At 40.0% G+C, this 25,836-nt stretch overlaps 6 protein-coding genes across 6 annotated transcripts; 3 read left to right on the forward strand and 3 right to left on the reverse strand.

The window, feature by feature from the left end:
• Positions 1–580: 580 nt before the first annotated feature.
• On the reverse strand, positions 581–987 carry MELLADRAFT_31002 (uncharacterized protein; the record flags this gene model as incomplete). The annotated part of the gene is made up of 3 exons (XM_007416734.1): positions 581–723; positions 794–839; positions 916–987. Coding segments are annotated over 3 exons (261 nt in total), but the record flags the coding sequence as incomplete, so codon positions are not given.
• A 1,124-nt stretch (positions 988–2,111) lies between these two features.
• MELLADRAFT_112330 (family 47 glycoside hydrolase) lies at positions 2,112–4,846 on the reverse strand (the record flags this gene model as incomplete). Its single annotated transcript, XM_007416812.1, has 15 exons — positions 2,112–2,149; positions 2,215–2,272; positions 2,373–2,391; positions 2,476–2,801; positions 2,868–2,957; positions 3,048–3,268; positions 3,369–3,436; positions 3,522–3,618; positions 3,691–3,787; positions 3,862–4,029; positions 4,113–4,196; positions 4,254–4,319; positions 4,398–4,449; positions 4,524–4,566; positions 4,657–4,846. The coding sequence occupies 15 exons, from the start codon at positions 4,844–4,846 to the stop codon at positions 2,112–2,114; spliced, it is 1,617 nt and encodes a 538-aa protein (XP_007416874.1).
• A 6,568-nt stretch (positions 4,847–11,414) lies between these two features.
• On the forward strand, positions 11,415–12,099 carry MELLADRAFT_112331 (uncharacterized protein; the record flags this gene model as incomplete). Its single annotated transcript, XM_007416802.1, has 2 exons — positions 11,415–11,971; positions 11,994–12,099. 2 exons carry the CDS (start codon positions 11,415–11,417, stop codon positions 12,097–12,099), a joined length of 663 nt encoding a protein of 220 aa, XP_007416864.1.
• A 4,598-nt stretch (positions 12,100–16,697) lies between these two features.
• Positions 16,698–19,171, forward strand: MELLADRAFT_94027 (uncharacterized protein; the record flags this gene model as incomplete). Its single annotated transcript, XM_007416789.1, has 6 exons — positions 16,698–16,891; positions 16,945–18,274; positions 18,353–18,463; positions 18,542–18,748; positions 18,850–18,936; positions 19,052–19,171. 6 exons carry the CDS (start codon positions 16,698–16,700, stop codon positions 19,169–19,171), a joined length of 2,049 nt encoding a protein of 682 aa, XP_007416851.1.
• Positions 19,172–20,330: 1,159 nt separating this feature from the next.
• On the reverse strand, positions 20,331–22,241 carry MELLADRAFT_26850 (uncharacterized protein; the record flags this gene model as incomplete). Its single annotated transcript, XM_007416731.2, has 10 exons — positions 20,331–20,406; positions 20,614–20,649; positions 20,724–20,820; positions 20,931–21,101; positions 21,201–21,234; positions 21,324–21,393; positions 21,515–21,611; positions 21,726–21,848; positions 21,995–22,103; positions 22,188–22,241. Coding segments are annotated over 10 exons (867 nt in total), but the record flags the coding sequence as incomplete, so codon positions are not given.
• Positions 22,242–23,960: 1,719 nt separating this feature from the next.
• On the forward strand, positions 23,961–25,492 carry MELLADRAFT_112334 (uncharacterized protein; the record flags this gene model as incomplete). The annotated part of the gene is made up of 5 exons (XM_007416803.1): positions 23,961–24,348; positions 24,440–24,512; positions 24,597–24,753; positions 24,823–25,165; positions 25,395–25,492. 5 exons carry the CDS (start codon positions 23,961–23,963, stop codon positions 25,490–25,492), a joined length of 1,059 nt encoding a protein of 352 aa, XP_007416865.1.
• Between the last annotated feature and the right edge of the window lie 344 nt (positions 25,493–25,836).

Here is a 25,836-nt window from a genome sequence, read left to right on the forward strand (position 1 = left end):
CAGAGGCAGAGATAGGTACAGCCATTTCCCAAGTTCGTGGGGCTTGTGGGGTGATCTCTCCTGGATCATCATCATCTTGATGGGCCGTTGTAGAAGGATCCAAGGGGTCGATTCCGATGTTCGGTTTTTCATCCTCTTGGTCATCCTCTTGGTCTGGATGATCGAGAAGAGTCGGATGATGGTGATCATCAGATATCGGTACAGCCATTTCCCAACGGGGAGGTATTAATTCAGAATCAGGAATCGGTACCGCCTGTAGACGTTGTCGTTCGGCAATACGGTCAGCTTCGGGGATAGGAACAGCGATTTCTTCAGGTAAAAGATTCGGGTTTGGTTTCATAGGACGTTTAGTCTTCTTGTTGATATTTGATGTGGATTGGATTGGTGAGGTAGGGACTCTGGCTCTTGTACGTTTTTTTGATGGTTTGGATGGAAGAGGAACTGATCCTGAGGTTGGCGAGGTTAGACTATTGTCAAGAGGTTCACTAAAAAGAGGTAAAGAGAACAATATTCAGATTAGACTGTCCCGGAAGTGCAATGATTGATTGTCTTTGAAAAGAACTCACTCTGAAGCCGGATGTTCTGGTGGTGGTACGATATCGATCAAGAAATCAAACATATCACTCTTGCTAACTGCAATTGCTATGTCATCCGTATTTAGGGTACGTCTATTCGAAGCACTTGCTACAAGAAAAGCTCGAACGGTGATTTCGTTGACAAAGACTGCAAGAAGACCAACAAGGAATACATGAGTGATAAGTTATTTAAAAGATGAATGAGGTACTGTACTTACTTTCACAAGCTTTATCCATCATCACTACAACTTCAGTAGCTATCATCTATTTAAAATGTCAATAAGAAAATAAGTCAATTTCTTCTTGAAAATAGATCGAATAGAAAAGTGAGATTCGTTACATTAATCTCTGGATCAGTTTTCATTAACTTTTTAATCCTTGCTAATGGGATTTGACTATCTTTAAAATCGGATTGATACGCCTTTGCATGATTTGTGATATGAGACCAAAACTCATTTAAAAAAGTTTCAGATGTAGTTGATGGTTTGGGTATGAATTGAGCTTTAGATTCGAGAGTTGATTTGGAAGTTGAAGCTGTTGCTGTTGCTGTTGTTGAAGCTGAAGTTGAAGTTGAAGTTGAAGTTGATTGTTCCATCTTGTTTCCTTGTTTCCTTGTCTTTTGTCAAAAACTTTGATTCTTCCCTCAAACTTCAAATTTATGCGTTTGCACGGGTCTCAAATTGTCAATGCACGGAACCGGGTAATCGTCATTACCGGGCAATCATCACGTGCGGGTAACATCCATTCATCCACTCTTCTCAGACTCCAAGTCCTCCTCCGCAGACTCAACGCCTGCGGTTTGAGGTGGGGACTTGGTTAAGCGAGTCTCAAAGGAGGGATAGTTTCTCAGATTCAGGTCAGATTGAAGTGCCTTAACTCTTGGCACGGTGATATACATACATAGGATGATATATTTCCCTTGTTCCGCCAATCATCTCTCTGAGCCAGGAATATCATTGAGAAGCGTGATTTTATCATATTTTCACAGAAGAACACAGGCTTCTTGGAACCGCATCAAAACGTGCTCAATGATGACCATCTCAACTCAGTTTGGCTCTAGTATTCAAAATACCAAACCATCATACGATAAAATCTTCTAGCACATTTATCAATCAAAGTGTGAAGTCTGGCTAGGCTGTTAGGCATTAAATCTAATAGTAAGAGTCAGAGCCGAGGCAGAATAATGAATAATAGCTGCACGGTGATCTGAAGGGCCTGTCATCTTGTTTTGCAAATGCGCCAGCTTCATAGCATGGCCCCATGTACTGCACTCGACGATATTGACCAGATTCTGAATATAAATATGGTAAAAACAAAGACGAACAAAAAGATCGTAATATGTAGTATAACAAGTCAAGAATTAAGTTACAGACAGACGAAAAAGTTGATCACAAATTCACATTGGTTTAAAGCTGTTCCAGAAAGGTTCTTAAGATTGGTTTCAGAGACATAAATCAAGCAAATGGAAGATAGGGATGATTTTTGATAGAGAGAGAAAAGGAACGGGATAAAGTCCCTTGAAAGAGAAGATGGATCTTAACACCCATTGTAGCGGTACGGATGTGCCTCAGTGTCTAAATTAAAGTCACGGTGATATTAGTATATAAGCCTCAAAATTGAAGCGCTCTTCAGAACTCACTGAAGACGTATTCATCAAGCGAAAAATGAGAAGCTGGTGCAAATATTAAGTATAGATACTGTCAAGAAAATCCACATTGATCAACTCCATTGCTGTGATCTAATTGTATAGGATTTTCCAATGTTTTCTTTGAGACCAAAAGAGTTAATTTCTCTTACCTTGAACGTCTCAGAAAAGCTACATTTAAAAGAGAATATAATGAGTCAAAACTCAAACTTTTCCCTTTTTTCTACAATCGTTGAAAAAATAAAGGTGACTTACAGAAAACTTTCAGAGTCATCGATTTGAGTAACATTTTTAGCATCGTTAACATACAATATAGAAGCATAACTTGCAGGTGCTTTACAATACTTATTTAATGCTTTGAATGTGGACCATGCGAATTCTTGATACCTTTCATCACCTGTCATACGCCAGGCGTAAAAAACTGATTCTAAGACTTCAGGTCTAAAGTTCAAACAAATGGTTACTTTTATAAGTTTTAGGGTGTTGAATACTTTCAATGAAAATTTTATAGAAGAGACTTGCCGTAATAGATAATCAGCAGCTGAAATATAAAAGCCATGCTTCTTGTTAAATGCTTGGTCCTGTGCAATAAAAAGAAACACACATCAATGTATACCACACAAAAAGGCTGGAATGATATGATGTACCTGTGCAGTCATATTTGGTCCAGTGACCTCTCCATTAGGTCCCAGAAAGCGGAAGACTACAGGACCCAGCCCAGTCTCCGTACTTGTGTACTATCTCAAAAGAATCGATAGAAATCATCGTGATAAAGTAAAAGAAGTGAGAGAGGCTATCAAGATGAAATCGTAAACAATGTACTCAACTGTATACATACAAGTATCGATTAATTGTAAACCGTATTTGACGATCGTTTCATCACCGATGAACTTTCCACCTAAGAGCCAGTTTCCTCCAACAAAGCATTCAAAATGAGAAACTACGTATTGAAGTCCTTTTCGGCTTTTAGAATAAGCTGCGAGGTAGGTATGTCCGTTCGAAACAGTTAATAAATGCTTGATCGATGAGTAAACTGCTTTTTTCCACTCTATATGATGATATCATTAAATTTCCATAAAGGTTATCAGTGAAGGTGTAAAACAGATGATTAGATGAATGCTCATGAGTGAGAGAAAATTTTTGAATACCTTCAAGGTATCTAGGATCCCGATTATCAACCAGCATTGCATACTTCAGCAGGTACTCAAAGTACGAGCTACACGTAGTAAGAAGTGAAAAAGATGTACGTAGTACTTCAATATCTCTTTAACAAGAGTAAGAATACTGTGTAGGTGCTCAACTCTATACCACCACCCCATGTGATATAGTCACCAACAAAACTAGAATTTCCTGGATATATTTCCCGAGAAGGTAGCCCGGGAAACTCGTTGGGAAGATCTGTTATGAAATGAAATGATGATTTGTTAAAAGTCAAGTTTTGATGCTTCTGGTCTCATGACTTTTACTTACTCATAAGAGCTTTCATAGTTTTGTCAGCCAAGGCGCGAAAGGTGTCGTTGCCAGTATAATGACTCAAGCGGTCAAACTCCAAGATAAGTGTACCAGCCTGATCAAAACCAAAAAAAGAGGCAAATATAAGGAATGAAATATCAAATCCTGAGGGAAAGCTTTGGTACTCACTTCTGCTATATTGGTCGTATCAATTATTGGTTTGTTGGTGGTAAAGTTTAAAAATCCATAAGGAATTGGATGTGAAGAATTTGACCATCCATATGCTAGTTTATTACCCAATTGATGAGCTCTATCTAAGAGGTCTTTTCGAGTTTGTCCAGTCAACTCATACGCTGTCTAACATCATTCAAAACTTTTGGTAAGTCACATGTTTCCCCAACCTATCTGAGCAAGAGGGAGTTATAAGGATATTGACGTACCAGTATTCCACCAAGGTATCGGATTGTGGTTTCAAAGATTGATACTGTCTGTTGACATTGTGGTGTATATACAACACTCGTCAGCTTTTCATCGTAGATTAGCCGCCCAGAAAGGTCTATTTTGTTTACGAGGCTCTTTACCTGATTAACATAACTTCGACTGAAGTCAATCTTGGCTGTCTTCTTAAGCCCGTCCTCGAATTCGTCCTATTTTGCATACAACCATTTTCACAACATATGTACTCGTCAACACAAAACTTAGAATGCTACTTTTATGTAACTCACGTGTAGGCCCATCATGTAAAGTGTGTCCAAGCTGTCTACAAGGGTAGCTCCCCTAAATACAGATCGCACACGCAGTCAGTGCAAAGCGGAGAGATACGAAAACCAAGCGGGTCTTTATCGACTTACCAACCATTAAGTGTGTTTGAACCATTTTTAGATAATGGTGCGACTGATAAATCATGGTACATAAGACAATTCACCACATTTCAGTTTATCAAATCATAAAAATCAACGTCTTTTCACTTTGAAGTAAACAGACCTTCATCAGCAGGAAATCCCCAACGAATGTAATCAGAATGAGCCTCTTTAAGTTTCTGCTTAATATCTTCTGCACGGGTTGCGGCAAGGGTCGATTGACCTAATCCTGGCTTCTGGAAATGAAACTTTAATAAATCAACTTGAAGGAGTGTAAATGAAAGGAGTAGGACCAAGAAAGTTGCGCGAAGCATGTTATGGATTTTATAGAAGTGCTATGATCAAACTGTTCGATATCGGAAGAAATCTGATCTTTAAAAAAAATCTCAGTGGGTATAATGGCCAAAAAGTCAAATAAATGACGATGGAAAAGCGACAGCCGGGAAGTTAACGAGAGGCGGTAAGTTGAAGATCAAATTACGTGTGTATGTACATAAATAAAAACATTCGCCTCACTTGAAAGAATCAACTTTCAGAGAAATTGAAGGCTTCGGCGATTCCGATTCTGGCCGGCCGGCGAGATCTCCACAAAATTTCAATTGGCCTCCCGCTGGACATTTCACATGATGTGATGACATTTCGCATGTATTTGAAATTAACGCGTCCTCATATCAACCGAACCGCGTGATAGTGATCTAGATTCTATAGTGATACTCAGCATAATCAATTGTGATCCGTAGCAAGATTAAGATATCTTGCAGCCTCATCATCCTTTGTCCATCCTGATCCATTTGATTGGTGTACCTGCTTATAGACTTCCTCATACTGAGATCCATCCATGGATGTATGGATATTTGCACACAGTGTACACAACCAAAATAAAAGCTAAACCAATATTTTAAAGAAACATCAGGCTTGGTGATTTCTATGTATGCGCCAGGCCTTGTATGATATAATCACCCATTTTTCATTTGTGTGATCTTGCCATTGGCGCACAGACATAAATCAAAAGGGAATACATCCAGAATAGCCACAGCATGATGGTATTGAAATAAAAGCTAAAGAATGTTATAAAAAATAGTTATAATTTATGACGAGCTTTCTTGTGGAAAAGTCTTGAAAACAGCTTTGATATCTTTAAATATTATCAATGTTTTCCGGGAGAGTGGTAATCAGCAACTTTGCATGGACTTGTAGAGTGTAGAATGAAGATTGGTGGGATGATCATTGTTGTGAATCCATCTTTGTCATAATGGGACAACATGGTAAACTGGCCAATACACTTTATGCACGGGACCACATTTTGGGAAAATTGCAATGATGTCCCGCGGGCCGCGGCTGGTCACGATGTTTTCACCGCCCTCCTGATGCTCACTCAACCTGCAGCGCAGCAGCACTAAAACTTATTAACAGCCACCCTAAGCGGGGGGTGATTTATGCGTTGATCTACACATGGAAGCAAAGCGCGCGAAAGCAGAAGGAAATACACCGGAGCAGAGAGTGAAAATGTCCCAGTCATCAAGAAATACCAAGTCCCAGAAATGCTTGTTCACTCGAGGTTTTGATGAGACGAATATGTAGTGTGTAATATCCTATTTAACAATCACACTTTAAAAAGGGGTGGGTGAATTTTGCGCTCCACAATTTACGCCGGATAAGGAGCGTAAAATGCGAGAGGTGTAAAATTACACAATTCCCACCGATTGTGGAATTTTACGCTGGTTTTTTTACTTTTGAGATGCGTAAAAATATGAAGCGCAAAAGATCAAGCGCAAATTTGTATGTAGAGGGGTTAGAATCATGAATTTTACGGCCTTTGATTTTCACGGCCTTGAAGGTGTGTAAAAGAAAGGCCGCAAAAATCAACTTTCGGGGTGGACTGTTGAATTTTGCGGCCTGAGTTACACCTCTAAATGTGCTAGTCCCAATTGGGATGGCCTGTACGCACAGAATGATTTTTTGTATGCAGGGGTCCAGCGCAAATAAATCATGAGAGACATTTGATTTTGTTTCGACTTTGAACATCACAAATTCAACCTTTTCTCCCTTGATGATGGATCCGAATATCCTATTTGATTATTATGACAAAGAAGAAACTGAAGAGATCATCAAGACAGCTATCAATGAAAATACACTCGACTTGAATGAAGATGTGGTCAATTCAAAGGAAGATGAAGTCAAAAAAGAAGATGAAGTCGAAAAAGAAGATGAAGTCGAATCGAAGGCCGGTAAAAAGAACTTTAGGTTACCAGTTGATCAAGCATCATTTGAAACCTTCATTGATCATGGTACTACTCTTGATCCTGAGGGATATCCGCTGTTCCCAGACCGAGGGACTGTATATGTCAAGATGCCGAAGCAAAAAGTCACCAACTGGGGCATAGTGGGTTATAGCTATAGCAAGTCAGGTGCTCGTGGCAGTGATGAGGGTGATTGGAATACTTTTTGCATCAACTGCCTTGGTGTAATTCGTTGTGAAAACCTGGAGTGTGATGTCCTTGACTCACCTTTGACTGGTCGACGGAAGATGGATGAATGGGAGACTGTGTAAGTACCCACTCTATCATGTCAAGATTGAATTTTGAACTTATTCATCTGTTATCAATCATCTCACTAGGATAAACAAGTGCAAGGTACCAAGATGCCCGGGCAATCTATATTATCAAAGGTGCACTAATACCACCTGTCGTGTTGATAACCACATCAGTGGATGGGGGATTATGAGACATATGGGTGTCCATGGTCATCCTTGGCCTAGAAAATCAATAGCAGACAAGCTTTCAAAATCAAAACTCGCTGAGAAGATTATAAGCAACCCAGTGACGCGTCCCATAGAGCACACCGTGAGTTGTAAAATTGGCGTATTTGTTTTATGTTGTTTTTGAGGTAGTTGTTGATGTGAATTGATTGCATTCACAGGTTGGGCGAGCTCCAGCAGGACAGCAACCTATTGAGACAGTGGCATCAATTCATCGGGCATTTGGACATCGAGACCAAGTGGCTTACTACCGTCGAGTGTTTTTATCTCAAGCAGGGATGATTCCAGACAAAAAGAATGCTGGGAAATCAGATGAATTTGTCACAGATATGGGCGAGTGGTTAAAGTAAGTACCTGCTTGAAATAAAATTAGAAACACTTAAGCTTACTTGTGATGTTTATTATAATTCTAGACGTGGTTTGAAAATGATTTCTAGCTCATTCATGGAAGATGCCCATCTCACTTTTCAAACACAGTGGATGGCAGATCAGTTGTTAATGAGGGATGAAAATGATGGTGTTTATAGAGGTGGACTGCTTTCTGATGTCACCTATAAGTTTTTTGCAATCGGATACCTCCTTTCCACTTCAATGTATAGTGAGGTCCTCAAACGCTGGACTCCTATTCAACTCACTTGGATCGGAGGCCTTACAACTGCTCATTATCAGTCTCATTTTGAAACATTATTGAAACAGATCAAAGGTGCTTCTATGACTCCGGCTGAACGCGATATTGTAGTGCGTCAAGTTGTAGATTTTTCAACCGCACAGAAGAATGGCTTCATTGCAGCGTATATGTCTATCTTTGAAAAGGATTACAATCATGCACTTTCAAGGCTTTCAGGATGTGAAGAACATTTTCGTGCCTCAATTACACGTATAAAACGGAATCATGCCATCATAAAATTAGGGGATCAGGTGTGTAGAGATATCTTGAAACCTTTCATCTTTAAAGATTCAATACTGATTTTTTGCTTTGTAGGAGTCATTCACCACACAAGCCTTATCTTTGCTTCAAGCCAAAAAAGCGGGTGGTCTAACACATGAGCAAAAAATGGATAATCTTGTGAAGGATTTTCCACTTGCTAAAGGGTGGATACAGTGGTGGCAATCTGCAGACATAGAAGCTATGCTTTTTCCTGGACGAAAACCTAAAATTGATGATTATGGATTGGATGATGATGATGATGGTCTTCCTGCGACAACTAATGCTCAAGAGTCTATGCATCGAGTGTACTACATGATATGGCAAGTTCTTCTTCTTTTCTTGAAAGTTTAAAGTTTCCTTTGTAACTTATTCTTTCTTTTATTTGATTTAAACTTTTGGAATTCAAAGTGAAGGGAATTGTACCATTCAAGTTGGCTTAGTCCAATTGTTTGCACTGGTGAAGTGTCTTGAACGGAATTACACGGACTTGATGGCTGGAATTTCAGTTGAATATGGTGGTCTCTCTAAAAACTACAAAAAGGTGTCACAGGCCTTTGGATGGTCAAAAAATCGAAAAAATCGACACGAACCAAATGATGGCCGGCCACCTGATACCACAACTAAACTCCTTTCCACAAAGAAACTGGGACGCCCAAAAGGAGCCACTGGAGTTGATTGTAATCCTGTTACCACCTATCAATCCTACGTTGCTACACAAAAATTCCCTCGGGCAAACCGTTGCTGGATGAATTCAATCCTTGAATGTCTTTACACTCTTATCAATCCGCTCTGGTTCCGTGGATCTAATGGAAAGTCTGGTGATCTTTACACAAAATTAACACAACATCTCAGTTCGCGTGCTACATGTGAAATGTCAGAAGTAGCAAGCATTGCAAAGATCCTCGTACAAGGGCAAAATTCTCTCCAGAACGCATTACAATCAACTTTTGAAGGAATGTTTAAAAGCAATGAATTTCACTCAGCAGATATGTTTTTCAAAAAACTTTTTGATTCAAAAACAAACAAAACAGCACCAATCAAGACTCTATGGCGAATGGATTGTGAAGTCCAGTACATCTGTTCAAAGGATTCAACTCATAAAAAAAAAGAAACCACACAAACCAACGCCATCCACATCATACCATCACAATTTCAGAATTGCAGTTCACCATCACCGGTTAGGTAACTTATTAGACAACCACAACTTGATCATTTTATTGACGGATTGGGACAATGTAACCATTGGGATGAAACGTGGATGATGTGGAAAGGAGTTGACGGATTGGGAAATGGAGAAAAGAAGTTTTTCACCTATTAGTAGTTCTTTTCTGTGTGCAACTGTTGTTCCTCTTTTTCCCATCTGAACTTTTCATTATCATTGTCCAAAAGTCATTTCCTCACGTCCAGTTCCTTTTGTCCGTCTTGAATAGGTTAGATACTAGCATACTTTTTACTATTTCTTTCTCTTATTAATTCCTTTACTTTGTTCTCAGGTTCGAGTGTTTTCTCTTAACACTCTCACAACTGTTCTTGAGCGTGCTCTAACTTTGAGCTACTATAAAGGTGTGCAGAAAGAAATACCATCTGAACTTTTCATTATCATTGTCCAAAAGTCATTTCCTCACGTCCAGTTCCTTTTGTCCGTCTTGAATAGGTTCGAGTGTTTTCTCTTAACACTCTCACAACTGTTCTTGAGCGTGCTCTAACTTTGAGCTACTATAAAGGTTCGAGTGTTTTCTCTTAACACTCTCACAACTGTTCTTGAGCGTGCTCTAACTTTGAGCTACTATAAATTCTCTCGTCTCTGTCCGCTCTAAACAGTTTAACAAAGAGTCTATGCATCGAGTGTACTACATGATATGGCAAGTTCTTCTTCTTTTCTTGAAAGTTTAAAGTTTCCTTTGTAACTTATTCTTTCTTTTATTTGATTTAAACTTTTGGAATTCAAAGTGAAGGGAATTGTACCATTCAAGTTGGCTTAGTCCAATTGTTTGCACTGGTGAAGTGTCTTGAACGGAATTACACAGACTTGATGGCTGGAATTTCAGTTGAATATGGTGGTCTCTCTAAAAACTACAAAAAGGTGTCACAGGCCTTTGGATGGTCAAAAAATCGAAAAAAACGACACAAACCAAATGATGGCCGGCCACCTGATACCACAACTAAACTCCTTTCCACAAAGAAACTGGGACGCCCAAAAGGAGCCACTGGAGTTGATTGTAATCCTGTTACCACCTATCAATCCTACGTTGCTACACAAAAATTCCCTCGGGCAAACCGTTGCTGGATGAATTCAATCCTTGAATGTCTTTACACTCTTATCAATCCGCTCTGGTTCCGTGGATCTAATGGAAAGTCTGGTGATCTTTACACAAAATTAACACAACATCTCAGTTCGCGTGCTACATGTGAAATGTCAGAAGTAGCAAGCATTGCAAAGATCCTCGTACAAGGGCAAAATTCTCTCCAGAACGCATTACAATCAACTTTTGAAGGAATGTTTAAAAGCAATGAATTTCACTCAGCAGATATGTTTTTCAAAAAACTTTTTGATTCAAAAACAAACAAAACAGCACCAATCAAGACTCTATGGCGAATGGATTGTGAAGTCCAGTACATCTGTTCAAAGGATTCAACTCATAAAAAAAAAGAAACCACACAAACCAACGCCATCCACATCATACCATCACAATTTCAGAATTGCAGCCTTGATTACTCCGGAGCTGGAAACTTGATTTCACAATGGTGTTCAACTGGTCTTCGGGGAATTTCAAACTTACACTGTATGTTGTGTCCAGAAGGTGCAACAGGAACACCAGCGTTTTATGAGCAAAGTGTCATCAAATTAAAACCACCACCTCCTCATCTTTACATTCAACTCGACATAGATCTGCTGCTCGATTCTGATCACAAAGCCGCCAAAAAAATGCAGGCTGAAGTTGATTTCCCCTATGAGCTTGTTTTAGAAAACATAACTTACAAAATGAATGCTCGGGGGTATTGGAGTGGAAATCATTACTGGTGCAAAGTAGTTCGTGATTACAAAGGTCTCAAGGCAGTGTGGGTTCATAATGATGCAATTAATGCAGGCAAAGCTCAAATGGTTGCTCGAGAATTAAAATCTATTGGAGGAACATCTGAAAATACATCGTGGGTGATGTATTCCAGAGATTACAATCCCGAAGAAGAAAAATACATGAAAGATAATCCTCTCAAGCTAAATGACCAAAGTCTCTTGATTCCACAACTCAATCCATTTCCAACAGTTCCTCAACATCCCACCCAAGCTGCATCATCACTAGAACACGGAAAAGGAAATCATCAAAGTTCCCAAATTGAATTACCAAAGGATGATGAGATCAGCCCACATTGTTTGAATGAGACATCAAAAAATGAATTTATTTCACTTACTCAGTCAGAACTCACAGATCTATTCAACAACAACACTAAGCTATCAAATTTGACTGAGGCCGCAAACAAACTTATTTCTCTTAATCAGTCAGAACTCACGGATCTATTCAGCAACAACACCAAGCTATCAGATCTGACTCAGGTTGCGGATCCAGAGATTACTAAAGGCCATGATCAAAAAGATCAAGTCAGCGGAGAGATAAAACCACAGCGATTGATTTTGAAGGTAGGGAAGAGAAAACAAGTACCTGACCCAATTCCAGTTTCAGGAAGCGCAAAGAAGAAGGCTCGTACTTCTACATCTAATGGAAGAGTTTCTCAGGACACTCAAAGTTCCAAAACGTTACAAGCTCCTCCTTCTCAGTCAGTCCAACCTTTGCAACAAACAACGCAAACACAACCTAAACGCCCTTTCAAATGCGGCCTCTGCAAGGAACCAGGACATCGGGCCAACTATTGTCCCACTTTAAAGATATCACCTGCACCCAAGAATGAACCAGCACAAGTTTACACGAGTAATTCTGACACCAATAATTCCGACACGAGTAATTCTGACACAAGTGATTCTGACGTCAGCATGCAAGATCGACGTGAAGGAGAAGAAGAATGTCCGTTCTGTGAAGATCTGCTTCCTTCAGCGCCATCGGAAAGACTCCTGAAGCTGAAAGATACACTATTGGCCTTACCCGATTCTTCTGTGAGTTGTTTGTCATTAGTTTGATAATTGATTTGTTTTTTTGCTGAACTTTTATGTACCCTTAGTGGCCGATATCAGCTGATTTCTGTGATCTTCATGCGGCGGAGCGGAATGCGATACCCTTGGGAAAACTTGAGGGTTGGCCAACTGCAATCAACTTCGACATTCTAGAACAGTAAGTTTTGAATTCTCTACTTGACCTTGCGATTTTCCATCTCCAGTAAATTGAGTCGACCTTGCTTGCTGATGATGCCTAAATTTCAGGCGCATTCAAAATCATACCGATTATCTTGTCCAGATCATTGATAAAAAATCATCTTTGTCTTTTCTGGAGAATGCCAGGATCCAATGGAAAAAACAGGGACCTGCCATGTTCAGTTTATCCGGCGAGTTTGATGGTTTTCAGGTGGAGCAGCCCGGGTAGTAAGTGTTTGCTCATATTTGTCGGGTATTGGGAGGACACTAACAATATTTCCTCCCTCTCAGTTATGGCAAGAGAGGTTTGGAAATAATCAGCAAGACTTTGACTAGAATGTTCTTGTCTGAAAAGTCGGCCACTCAACTAGATGTCGGAAAAGCCACTCCTTTCCCTCCCGAATACTTCATTCGCCGTGTACTGGTTCCTGAAGTTGCCTTGTCACTCATTGCTGAAGATTTGGACCTGCCAAGGGCGCATCCCAAAGTCAAAAAAACTCTTGAAGAAAGCCGCGTCTTTGGAAACGCAATGTTTCCTCTTGAAGACGAGAATTTTGTTGCAGAGAATGTCATCAAAGATTCCAAGTCGTTTAGTCGTTGCTGCGAGAAAAGTGCGCTCACTTCTCATCTAGATCAGGACATATTGAGGCAGATACCTGGTTTCATGGTTCCCTACATCGATTCAACATTCAACCCACCTGCATATGGAAACTGTGGATACTATGCAACCGCGGAGGCTTTAGGTATCTACTCTGAACAATCGTATTTGGATGTCAGACAGAAACTACTTCATGAGCTATCTGAACATGCTAAAAATCACGAAATGCTCCTCTCCTCAACTCCAAACCGAACCTCAATGAGGACTAGAAGAACTCAATCTTTTGCTGCAGAAGTTGTTCAAGACATGCTCATCCGACTGAATCACGACAAAGTTGAATGTGAAAAGGCGTACTGGATGTGGATGCCTTTCATGGGGTTTGTTATTGCTAGTGCTTATGATTGTCCCGTAGTACTATTGGATCCAAGTCAAGGAAATTGTAACACTTTTTTTCCTTATCGCACCCAACCAAACAGCAAAGCTCCCATAGTACTGGCCTTTATTGATGGAATCCACTTTTGCACCTTGAGGGCAAAAGAGCCGTCTCTTTTGCCACTTCCAGAAGTTTTTGGTTGGCACCGCAACACAGCAATGCTTCAAAGTACTAATATGCCCACTTGGATCAAAAAGTACCACAGTCAAATGGATAGCTGGGCTGCTCAAAAGGAGTTGGGAAAGGCAGGGGGGGAATATGATCTAACCATAGGCTTGTAAGGTTGTTGATGGTGTGCTGTATTAGTACCATTGCTTTAGTCAAATGGGATGCAAAGGAAAGACACACCTGTGAGCCGGACAACATCAAGTCACATGCTTTTGAGCTTCAGTTTGATCATTTCAATCTACTTTTTTGTCTTTTTTTTCTAGTGCAGGAGTTAAAATTTTGAACGATTCTTTTGAAAAATCTCCTGTACACATCAATTCATTACAAACTGTCTAAATAAAGATAAACAAACTGGCTGACAAGCTGGAATTTGATTCAGAACCCGTTGAATAATTTCCTACGCGTACGGAAGTACTAAAAGGAAAAAAATCGGATGGGTAAAGAGACGAGGTGGAAAATCTAAGCTGCTCCAAATGATGTCCTAAGCGTACGGAAGTACTAAAGGAAATCTTTTGAAGCAGCAAAGAATTAACATAAATTCAAAACTACTTGAGTAATTTCCTACGCGTACGGAAGTACTGAAAGGAAAAAATCAAGCAGCAATGAAACATATATGGTAGGACAATGAAAAAACAAAACTTAGGAAACTAGTCGATGAGGAGGTGAAAAAGTGTTCTATATTGATGTGGAAGGTGTCGATGGTTAGACAATGAGGAAGGAAATTTAAATAACAAAATCAAGACCAAGACAAGATGAAATCGAGGACACAAGACGATAGGAAGTGAAAAGGGCTCGCATTGGTTGCTAAACCAACCAATATTCATTATTTGGAAAACGGCTGAAACAAGCTGTTCCTAACTTCTTTGATATATCTGGGCCCTGGTCCAATTGATTGATCACCAACTGGGCTCAATCGCCAAAGTGATCCAGTCCAGGGCAGTTGAAGTGACAATTAACCTGGCTCACGATACGCATCAGGGGTCGTTGTTTTGGTAATACGCCTGATGAGTCCGATAAAAGAAGTATCAATAAATGAACATGAGTGATATGACACTTGAGTGATTGTTTTGAGACCCGAAAAAACATTGATCTCATCGGGATGGCCAGGACACCCAGAGACATCTGAGGTAACTTGGAGCGTGAAATGCTGCTTATCGCGCGTAAAATTCAAGTTTCAATTTGCTTTATCTAATTCAACGCCGCTTTTTTTACGCTCGATGTTGTGCGTAAAAGAAAAGAGCCGTAAAAGTCGTCTTTCTTAGATGTATAATGGAATTTTACGTGCCATACTTTGCGCTGGAAATCTTGCGCTCGATCGAACGAGCGTAAAATTGCAGATTGTGAGCGAATAGTGGAATTTTACGCGTTACGCACTTTCCATAATTTATGTAGCGTAAAACGTAGGCCGTGAAATTCCAGGGACCCCTTTAAAAATGAAGATCTTTTCTCAGTCCTGCGGCACTCAAGAGGAGATATTAGGAATGCGATATAACTCCTAAAGATGCTAAATCAGATTCACACAAAATTATCGATCAATCAAGACTGCTCCTAAGGAGTTTATTTCCAAGTCTGAGCACGGTGATCAGATTCAAGGTGAATGATGATGTTTCTTGATCATATACCATGATCACCAATGGAGTGAAGAACCAAACTTCAACGAAATAAAAGATGAAGATGGTCTGACTTAGTTATGATCGATCAGATTTAAAGAAAAGTGTGAAATTTGATTGTCATTGGATCCGTTTGATTTCTTGAACTGTGATCCAGACCATTCCAATACAAACCCCATATCGACAAAATATCGACATCATGATATGAGAGTCTGAGGTGGTTTACCAGGGAAAGTGTTGCGGATGCCCGAAAGATCTTCAATGGACATTCCATCTGGTGGTTGTACGCACATCGAATACATATCAGTGAGATGAGTATGATGCGTTTGAGGTCATAGTTTTCCTAGTTTTCCTTCACCCGACAGACACAGCCATCAATTGTCTGTTGGATGACCCGAGTAGGAAATGCCCGGACAAGACACCGAGTCGGGTAGGGTGAAATTGTAAATAACTCGATTGCGAGGGGTTTTAACAGCTACAAGTTATTCTTCCTGATCAATTATTGTACTTTACCGAACAGAAGCCAACACTATACTTTACTTACTCTTACTTACTTTACTTGCTGATTTAGTTGATTGAAGTTCAGATGAAATAAGAAATGGAATCAAATTACTCAATATACAATCAACCATCAACTTCATCATCAAATCCATCATCATCAAGACCCATCACTTCATTATCATTATCATTATCAAACTCAACTTCAACTACAACTTCAGCTTCAACTTCAGCTTCTCCATCTCCAACTCAATCTACATCTCCAACGCATTCCATCAATTCCATCAATTCAAATCTATCTATCAAATCAAACAAATCTATCAAAGCTTTAAATCTATCAAACCCATCAAATCAATCTAACATCAACACTTCAAATCCAATCAGATCAAGGTCATCTCCTTCTATCAAAAAACAAAAATTCATATCAGATCACTTGCATTTATCTACCTCACCTACTCGGTCGCATACTATCATCAAATCTCATTCACCTATAGAAGCTCTCATCATCTTCTTTAGCTTGGTTTTATCAGCTTATCGGATTTATCAACTATCTACCGTTACGAACACTGAACCGATCACTAACACCAATGACGATCAACATCAATTTCAACTTCAGCTTCAAACTACCACCATCCCATTCAACCTATACCTCATTCTGATCTTCATCTATCTTATCATCAACTCATTTCGATCAATTCATTATCATCAATCTCATCTCACCTATCTTAGAGTACCATTCACCGATGCAAGAGGTTACAGGGATCCATCTCAAGCGGATGATGGTCTTTCAATCGCAATCGGATTACCTCTCATAGTCTCATCTGCTGTACTTTACAGTTTGACTAGAAAAAATCAATCAAATCTGACTGATGCCTATCATCATCTTATTCAAACCTCAAATCTACCTAATCTCATTCAACTTTGGAATCATTCTCTGCAACAAGACCAACAGGAAGGAGGAATTCAATTACCATCTTATTCTACTCAAAATCTCATTCAATCCTTATATTCATCAAGAATCAATCTCTTCTCATTCACCATCATCAACATCTTCAGTCTCCTGGTCGATCTCTCTTTCTCATCAGTAGCTAATTCATGCGCTTATTTACCTATCAGTAACTCTACTCGTTTCTTCGGCTCTACCATCAAATCCTTTCTCATTGCTTTGGTCTTCAGTCTCATCGTTCGAATCAATGGTTTATCTCATCTCAAGCTATCAAGTCTTGAAACAGGTGCATCTGTCTTCACCTTTCTATCATGCTTTTACGTGATTTCAAGACTCGCAAGGAGAGGTTTTACCCTAGGAGAAACTTCTATCTTTGCCTCTACTGCTGTAGCCTTTACACTTGAAATATTCAGATTAACAATCTCTAGAATCAAGTATCGCACTTTTGTGGACTCAATCACTTCATCAACTATACCAACCAATCAAACCCTTCCGCTTGATCTCTTACCCGGTCTCTTTCGGTTCCCTACTTCCTTGATTGCCATTCAACATGTCTTTATCTCTGCAAGCTTTTTGATAGGCTTTTCACTTTCTCCATTGTTAATCTGGTCACGTAGATTAGGTCAACAACCTACCAAAAGACTTCGTCCTACTCGATTACAACCTTCAACTCTACACCCACCCATTCCATCACCCCTACCACCACCCACCACAAACACATCTTCACCCGCATTGATCAATAGCTTAGCTAGAGATGCATATTATCATCAATTTTCGAATCCAGCTGGTCATTATAATCATAAAGAACATGCAAATCAATCCAAAGATCGAATGAGAAAGATCCTTTCACTTTCAATCTATCTTGGTATCATTTACTTTGGCTGGCTTCTTTTGAGAGGTTGGTTAGGATGGTTATTTAATTTGAATCAATCTACTTCTTTATCAGCATCCAATTCATTCAGTGAGAAATTCTTGGGAAACGGATTGAATTGGTTCTTGAGTTTTTGTTTTGTTGATTGGAAAAGATTGGCTATCATGGGATATTGGATCAGTTGTTTGATCATTGGAATTGGTGGTTGGACAACTTATTTAATTAAAAAGAAACGAAACCAACGTAAAGAAACCGATCCACATCGTCATCATCACCATCATCATCATCCACAACATCATTATGTAAAAGATTATGTATTATTAAAAAGGTTTAGGTTTCAAGAATTAACTGTGACTTGGGTTTGTATAAGATTATTTAAATTGATGAAAAACCTGTTTGAATCAAGTTGGTGGACAACTTCTTTGAATCCTCCTAATCTTTCTAAACCTTCAAAACTCAATCTTCAAATCGATCCTTCAGATCAATATCATCCTTTAAATCTCAATCAGTCTAATTCGTCTAATTCGGTTTCTCTCGAAAAGAAAGCCGTCGGAAACGGATTGAATTTTAGACGAAAGTTTTTTCATGGGTTGTCTTGTTTGATGTTTATTCCTGCGATCTTGATTGATGTATGTTTTAAAAGTTTCTTTGAATCTCTTTGCTTTTTCATTGACTTGAAACCGATCATCTTTATTCCTTTTTCTTAGCCTGGATTCACTTCTTTAGCTTTCACAGTCGCGTTTGTTGGATTCACTCTATTAGAGTTTTTAAGGTACTTTGCAGTTTACCCAATCGGCGTGTCAATCCATTTATTCTTTGTAAGTGTTTTCTCCGAAGATCTCCAGCGATCAGTTTTTTTGGGGGGGAAATTGAATCCATCTTCACTTGGGTTTAAGAATGAATTTATTGATTCAAAAGATTCAGGTCCGGTGATCTTGAGTCATTTTTACCTTTTAACGGCTTGTTCTACGGGACTTTGGTTAGAAGGAAACCGTCTAGGATCTTTGATTGGAGTCTTTGTGGTGGGTTGGTCTGATGCTTGGGCTTCGATTATTGGTAGAAGATGGGGTAAAGGTAGGGATTGGTATTGTAATCGATCGAAAGTAAGTTTTTTCTGGGTTTTTGGGGGGGGAGGGGTTTCTTTTTGGTTCAAGAGGGTTGTGGAAATGAAGGTTTGATTTTATGGGTTTCTTTGGGGGTTTAGACTGTTGAAGGTACTTTGGGGTTTATTGGAAGTTTGGTTTGGATCGGATTGGTTTTTAGATACTTTAATTTAGTGGAACAATTTTCGGTAAGTCTTTTGATCTTGCTTTCAAGAATAATCTTTTTGTCCCCTTTTTTTTGACTTTTTTGGGGGGAGAACATCATCTGATGTTTTTGGTTTTTTTTTGGGTGGTGAATTTTAGATTTTAAAATTTATTATGGGTTCTAGTTTAGTAGGAAGCTTAGAAGCTTTTACAAACCAAAATGATAATTTAATTGTACCTTTATTTGCTTGGTCTATTTTTGAATTATTAGATCTTTAAGAAAGAAAAAAACCCACCACCACCGCCCCCCGTGAACAAAACACACATCTTTTTTTTCTATTGAACCTTTTCTTTTTTTCAAGTTGTTTGTATTCATTTTTTCAAAAAAACAAGATTTGATATTTCATCTTTCTTGTTTTTGTTTTTTGAAGAACTGAAGAAATGAAGGAATTTCTGATCAGGTTCTTTTTGGTTTCTCTTTTTGTTCTTTTGTTGGATTTGTACTCATTTGAAAGTTTTTGGCTTCTTCCTTACAAGTCTCTTCTTTTTCTTTTTTGTTGATTATCATGTAGTGAGAAATTAGATTTCAATAATCGAATGTGTAGAAAAACAAAAATCGTTTTATTTTAATTTCATCAAATAATAATTTTTTCAAAATATTTATTATTTCTTTTCAGTAATTTATCAATTGTTGATCAAATTTAAAATCAACCAATCATACACAAACAAAAAGAAATGAACTTGTCAAATAAGAGCAAGCAAAAGCAAAAACTTCCATTCGACAAACTCCGATCACGGATCAGCAAAATTGATTGCGTTCAGGAAAAAAAAGCAAAAGTGAATGACAGACAAACTGTCGCGTCCGACGGAAGTGAGATTTGAACTCACGCTCACAAAGTGAAGCAGCTGAAGCAGGTCCCGACGAGGGGTGATTCTAAACTGCCGCCTTAACCACTCGGCCATCCCGTCTATGACGTAATGTCAACGGTTGCCTATATGACAAAAGGCCGATCGCCCCCGAGACCCCTTCCGATCGATCGATCAGATTCAACATCAGATTAGGAGATTGAAGACATCATCATCATGAATAGCCGAAGAGTACTATGCCCATCTGCCTGTTGACCCTACACAACAGGACTGAAACGCTCCTGAGCAAATGGTAAGCAATGAGCCTCCTCTGTGCGCGTTATCATTATTGGTATTAATCTATTTACGTTGATCTTGATCATGTAGATGATGATTATATTGGTATGGGGGTTTATGTCGAGCTAGTTCCCAAAGCTTATCTGGATATACTCTTAATCTTTCTGTGCCAGTATACAGTTGCTCATGACGATTTCAATGAGTACGGAGTATGTGCATTCAAGAGTTATGGATAGCTTGGTGCATCTATTAACTCTCGATAAGATACACTTACATAACTCTATACATGATACATTCACAGAGTTGTATGATTTTGGAGAAATTCCATCATCAACTCGTATGCTACAAAGGTGGAAGCTGCTGCTGGGATTCTATAAAATCAGATCAAAGAGAAAGAATTCGAGATAGGTGTCTTGCTGGTTAGTTGATTTGGGTTTATAGGAGTCTGATCAGGTTGATAGATAGAATAAATACTCACGCTCGTATATCTGCAAAAGTTGTAAAGAGGATAGAACCCAAGCTCATCAGTCACTACTCATTGAGACAGCCGACTGATTCGCACAAGTGTGAAAATATACATACATGTCGGTGCGATTCCGCGTACCAGCGCTCGCCTACAATTTTGGGAAAACTCGTGCAAATTTCAGTACACCATGCAAGGTTACAATAGATAGGGGTACCAACTTACGGTCCTTCTTCTCTACAAATTTGTCGCCAGGCGTCTGCGATGTAGTTGAAACCTTTGGGTGGCACATCTGCCATCTGAACCCTACTCTTGATCACATCTGATGTAAAGGATGATCAATCAAGTCAAATATCAGTATCATTCCGCATGTAGGATCAAAAATAGTTGAATGTTCATAGGAGACACGATAAACAAGGAGATAAAAATTACCTAGCGGATAACAGAATGTCCAGTATCCTATCCCACCTACTGCACCACTTGTTAAGAGTGCCCAGACTGGTAAGGGTGCTTGTGGAAGATGATTATGACGAGGTCTATGATCTGAACCAAACTTCCATTTTTGAAAAGCTCTCTTTGTATACTCGAATCCGGCGTAGAAACCTACAATCAGACCGACGAAAAATATTCGAGTTGTCAGAAGATTTGGTTGTGTTGAGTCCTGAGTTTTTATATTTGGGATCATTCAAGTCGAAAATGTACCTGCATAAGCCGGAATCTCACGTGCAACGGTTACCTTTGGTACATACATAGATCACAATTAGTATTGAGAAAGTCGGACTTCACATAGATGAAAGTGGTTGATGGACAAGGGAAAAAACTCACCCAGAAACCACGCATGATGCCTTTTTTGAACCCCCACTCTCTCCAAAGCTCAGCAACGACTTCTCGAAGCCTTTCATGGTACAAAGATAAGAAGTAGAAATAAATTACATAAACAGGCTTGTTTGCAATTCATCAGTCGACACCACGTTCTCTACCTATAAGATCAGTCAATCGTATAAGGAATTGCATACCGTTTATCGTTGGGCTTTCCATACTGAGCCTGCATCCTGATTTTCAACATCTCTACCGGAGATGCCAAGATACTATTGACTGCACCTGCCATCGAGCCTAACAAGCACATTGAAAGTTGAAACCAATCATCCAAGATGAGCGGTGTCAGTATAGTATAAGTAAGCAATAGATGCATGATACATACATGAGACTTTGTCATGAAAGACTAACCGGCAAGTGCAGTTTGAGAGATGCTGAGATCAGGAAAAGGGCTCACAAGCCGTTTAGAAATTGTATAAGCTCCGAAGAGTAAGGAATTGACACCGGCCACCCCGATCAGGGGTGAGAACATGCCTGCGAATCGAGTGGTTTGATAAGTTGTGAGATCAGATGTAGGCAGATGAATAAGAAGTTCTTGTCAGCCGCGCAAAATTCCCACTAGATACGAAATCACGAGTTGAATTCTTCCATGCCTCTGATGATAAAAAAATGAAAAATACCTTTATAAAGGGCTAGAACACCTTCTTGACTAATCGTCTTGCGAGCGACATCCATCGGTCCTGAAAACATTCCAACTGGTGCGATCTGAGAACGAGTCTTGATAGTATCCTTGTATTTCAAATACAGAGCCTCGTTAACCATCAGCGACCTAAACCTTCACTCTTTTCATGGGTCTTCGATTGATTAGCTCACAAGCGGTTGCCCAACGAGTACCTGAGCTGCGCCTCCGACACTTCCACTGATCAATGAGGATATTGTAGTAGGTCGACGAGTCTGACCAACATCCTGAAGAGTATCGATTGATGGGGTTCCGTCTCCCATGTTCAGGTATTGTAAACTTTGATCAAGAAATATGAGACTCTCGTCAGACACCCTCACGCGTTTCGGCGTCTCCCTTCGATCACAGAAGGACTCAGTCTCTGAAACTCTCGGGCGGGCCCGGCGTTTCCCGGTGCGTGGTTTGAACTGCCATAAGACCTCATAAGACCGCATCAGGGCCTGATCCATTTGACAATCGGGGAGCTCATGTCCGATTTCCTTGTCGCCATTCCAACTTATCGAACCTGCAAATGGAGAAAAAGCAAAAATCAATCACCAACTTGACGAAAACACGGTCAGAGGTCCCTGAACGTGGATCAGTGCTCCCCGCTGAAGAGACTGCCTACATACTAGACCTAGTTTTCTTCCCAGTTTATGTCTTTCATCGTGTTCAAAGCGCGATATTGTCTGATTAGCTGATGCTTGAGCCAAGAGGTCATATTGTTTATGTTTTTTCGAAAAGAACTCCACAAGTTTACCAAAAATCTGTCTATTAATATTATAAAACCTTTCAAATTCCAACGGACAAGAATAGTTGTATACCATGCATTCAATATCTCGATGAGAAAACTCGAAACCCTTTGATGTCCAGACTGACAACCCAGAGATTTAGACGCGTACTCAAAAAGAATCCAGGAATATGATAGTAAGCGAAACGCGTGCAAGAGGCAAGAAAAACAGTGGTTGTATGTATCTCAACTTAAGGCGCTTTTGCATGGGCACCGGAGTCCTTGAAAAAACCCTCCAACATTGTCAAACAAATGGAAAAGACGTTTTCAAAAAGTCCGAGTGTAGCTTTGGAATCTTGCCCACATGGACGTCCTGACTCCTACAAAACATTGATGGAGTAACATGTGATCAGTGCATTATCCCGTCTCATCCTCAACTTGTCCCTTGAACCGCAAGCACCCTCTTGAGGCCCTCACCCTGCTGTCCCCCGTGATGTTGGGATCGTGTCAAGCCAGGTCCCATCGCCATATAGGGAAACTGGCGAGACTTCATCCTCTACGATGCTGAGCTCAGAAATGCCTTCGCAACCAGGCCTTCACCTGTTATATCTGTCTTCCTGACGGGTCGTCATCCAACGTCTCATCCGGCGATATCGAGTTTGGGCATAATCGTATCCCCAAGGTTAGGCGAATCTCATCTCCAGTGGCTCCCTGTTGATTTATATCATTTCAAATAATAACTTATAAGTCATGCAAACTTCATAGTGGGTAATGTAGTAATTTCGCATTGAGGGTGTGCAAGGCTTACGCTGCCGTTTTCTACCTCGATGCCACTGGACTTTGTTTTAAGCCTTCAGTCACTTTTCTTCGACGATCGGCGCAAAGTTAACGTTTCAATATCATCAGTAGTTATTGCATTTAATTATATATTTTACGGATCTTGATCGAAAACCTTGGCGCGACTTGATGGAAGTTTAGTTTTCAGGGCGATACGTGACCAGAATCAGGAACTTCTCAGCTAAACAATCTGTGCGGTTAGGTGAAGCTTGATAATTTGTATAAAGTTCTCTTCGTCTTTGCAATCCTTGATGTTCACATTTCTTCCTTACTCAAACCTCATCTCATTTGTTGATTTACAAATTTACAATCACATCTCCTCAAATCACATTTCTATAACAAAATCCTTCAAATCCTCATAATGTCATCTTTAACATCTAACGCATCGATGGAGAGCTCTGCTCGAGATCTAGTGACCGCATCTCAGCTTTCGCACGCATCGAGGGTTCCTCTTACAAACGGCAATGCTGCCGAGTCATACTACCACCAGGCCTATCCATTATCTACGCCAGGCGTTGATTTCATCCTCGCCTCTTCCGATATCGTTTCCTGTCGGTTTGCGATATCCTCTACCAAGTTGGCTTTCCAGCCTGAAGTTTTCTCCCGCATCGACCGGGCCAAGATTCAAGTTTATGCGGGCCTTCCTCTCATCATGATGGACGGATCCAAGGAAGTCATAGAGATCATATTGGCATGCCTTGACCCAAGTCTTGTCCCTGACCTTTCTCATTATAAATTTGATGACCTTGGTAAGTTTTGTCTTGGTACATAAGAGGACATCTTCTTGCATTCGACTGATCCATCAAAACTTACTTAAACACTATGTTTCTGAAATTCTAGTCAGCGCATTGGAGGCCGTGGCAAGCCGAAGCGCACTTGAGCACGTAGAACGACTTTGTCTTCTGGCATTAGGGTGAGAACATTCTTTCTGCCATATAAGTAGTAACGGTACTCATGGTGACGATTCACTCTTTTACTTGATGTTATCCTTACATAGTGCCTTCTACAAGCTTAAGCCAATCCATGTCTTTGCACTGGCTGAGATATACGGATGTGCTTGGATGGCTAAGCTGGCGTCCGAATTCACGTTGGCATTGGACATTGATCTGCCGCAGCACAAGCGCCTCCTGTCGATCGAAGCTTATGATGCGTTGGTGAGTACTTTCAATATTTCTCCCCATCTTCGAATAACTTGAGAATTAACAGAACATGATCACATCCAGGATGAACTCCACTCTTATAGGAGGAAGCAAGCTCGTCAGATATTGAACCGACTTCGATTACCTTTGATCTCACATCGGTCACAATGTAATCCTGATCAACTTGCTGAGATTTGGAAATCTTCTCTGGGTAGGATCAAAAGAGCAGCGTGGAATTCTCCAGCTGATTTGGATATGAGAGAACTATTTTCAAAGGAATTGAATAAAGCATCGGATCTCTTACAATGCACGGAATGTTTACATTCGATTTATTGTTTGGTTGATCAAGCTGATCAAGAGTTCAAGATGATTAGGTGTTGGGCGCTTCCTACTTCCAATGTTTCTACTTTAGAATTTCCTTATCCTTGTTAGTCTTTTGTTGTGTCCTCATATTGGGTCAAAGGGTTGTAGCTGTGAAAGCTTGAGTTGATGATAATGAATCCTGCAGTCTCGAACTGTTGTACTTCTTCTTTGACTTCTTGGTCGGAACTGGCTTCCTTCTTCATGCTCCTACATATGTAGCATCGTATCTTTGGCTTCGAGACACGTGTGCCACACTGTATTCATCTGGACAAACTGCTCTGCCTTGCCGCCAGTCGGCTATCGTCAAAAGTATGAACTAGTGATCTACACTTATAATCATCAAGTGGCTGGTAGTCATAATGGCACGCTCTTTAGCGCTAATCCTCGATGAAGTATAAAAGCGACTCTGGATGGGATAAAAAAGGAAAGTCAAGGAGCAGCGTGAACATCAAGATCAGCTCGAGACCAATTCCTGATCATCTCATCATTTCAACATTTGTTATGATGGTCCATCCGGTCAATTTTCCCGAATTTGAATTAGGCAAGATCAGAAGTCTCGGACCGGATATATATACAGAGCTGAAGATGTTGAATGTCACCTTATCGATTTGCTTTCCAATTTAACATTTTCGACATTTGCGACAAACTTTACCTTTGAATAGCAGCTATGCTTGAACCATCACCTCAACTCGATCAACAATCACTCGACCTTGAACCCATTCACGATGTTCCTTT

This window comes from Melampsora larici-populina, assembly GCF_000204055.1.
Source record: "Melampsora larici-populina 98AG31 unplaced genomic scaffold MELLAscaffold_64, whole genome shotgun sequence".
In the NCBI taxonomy this organism is placed as follows: Eukaryota; Fungi; Basidiomycota; class Pucciniomycetes; order Pucciniales; family Melampsoraceae; genus Melampsora; species Melampsora laricis-populina.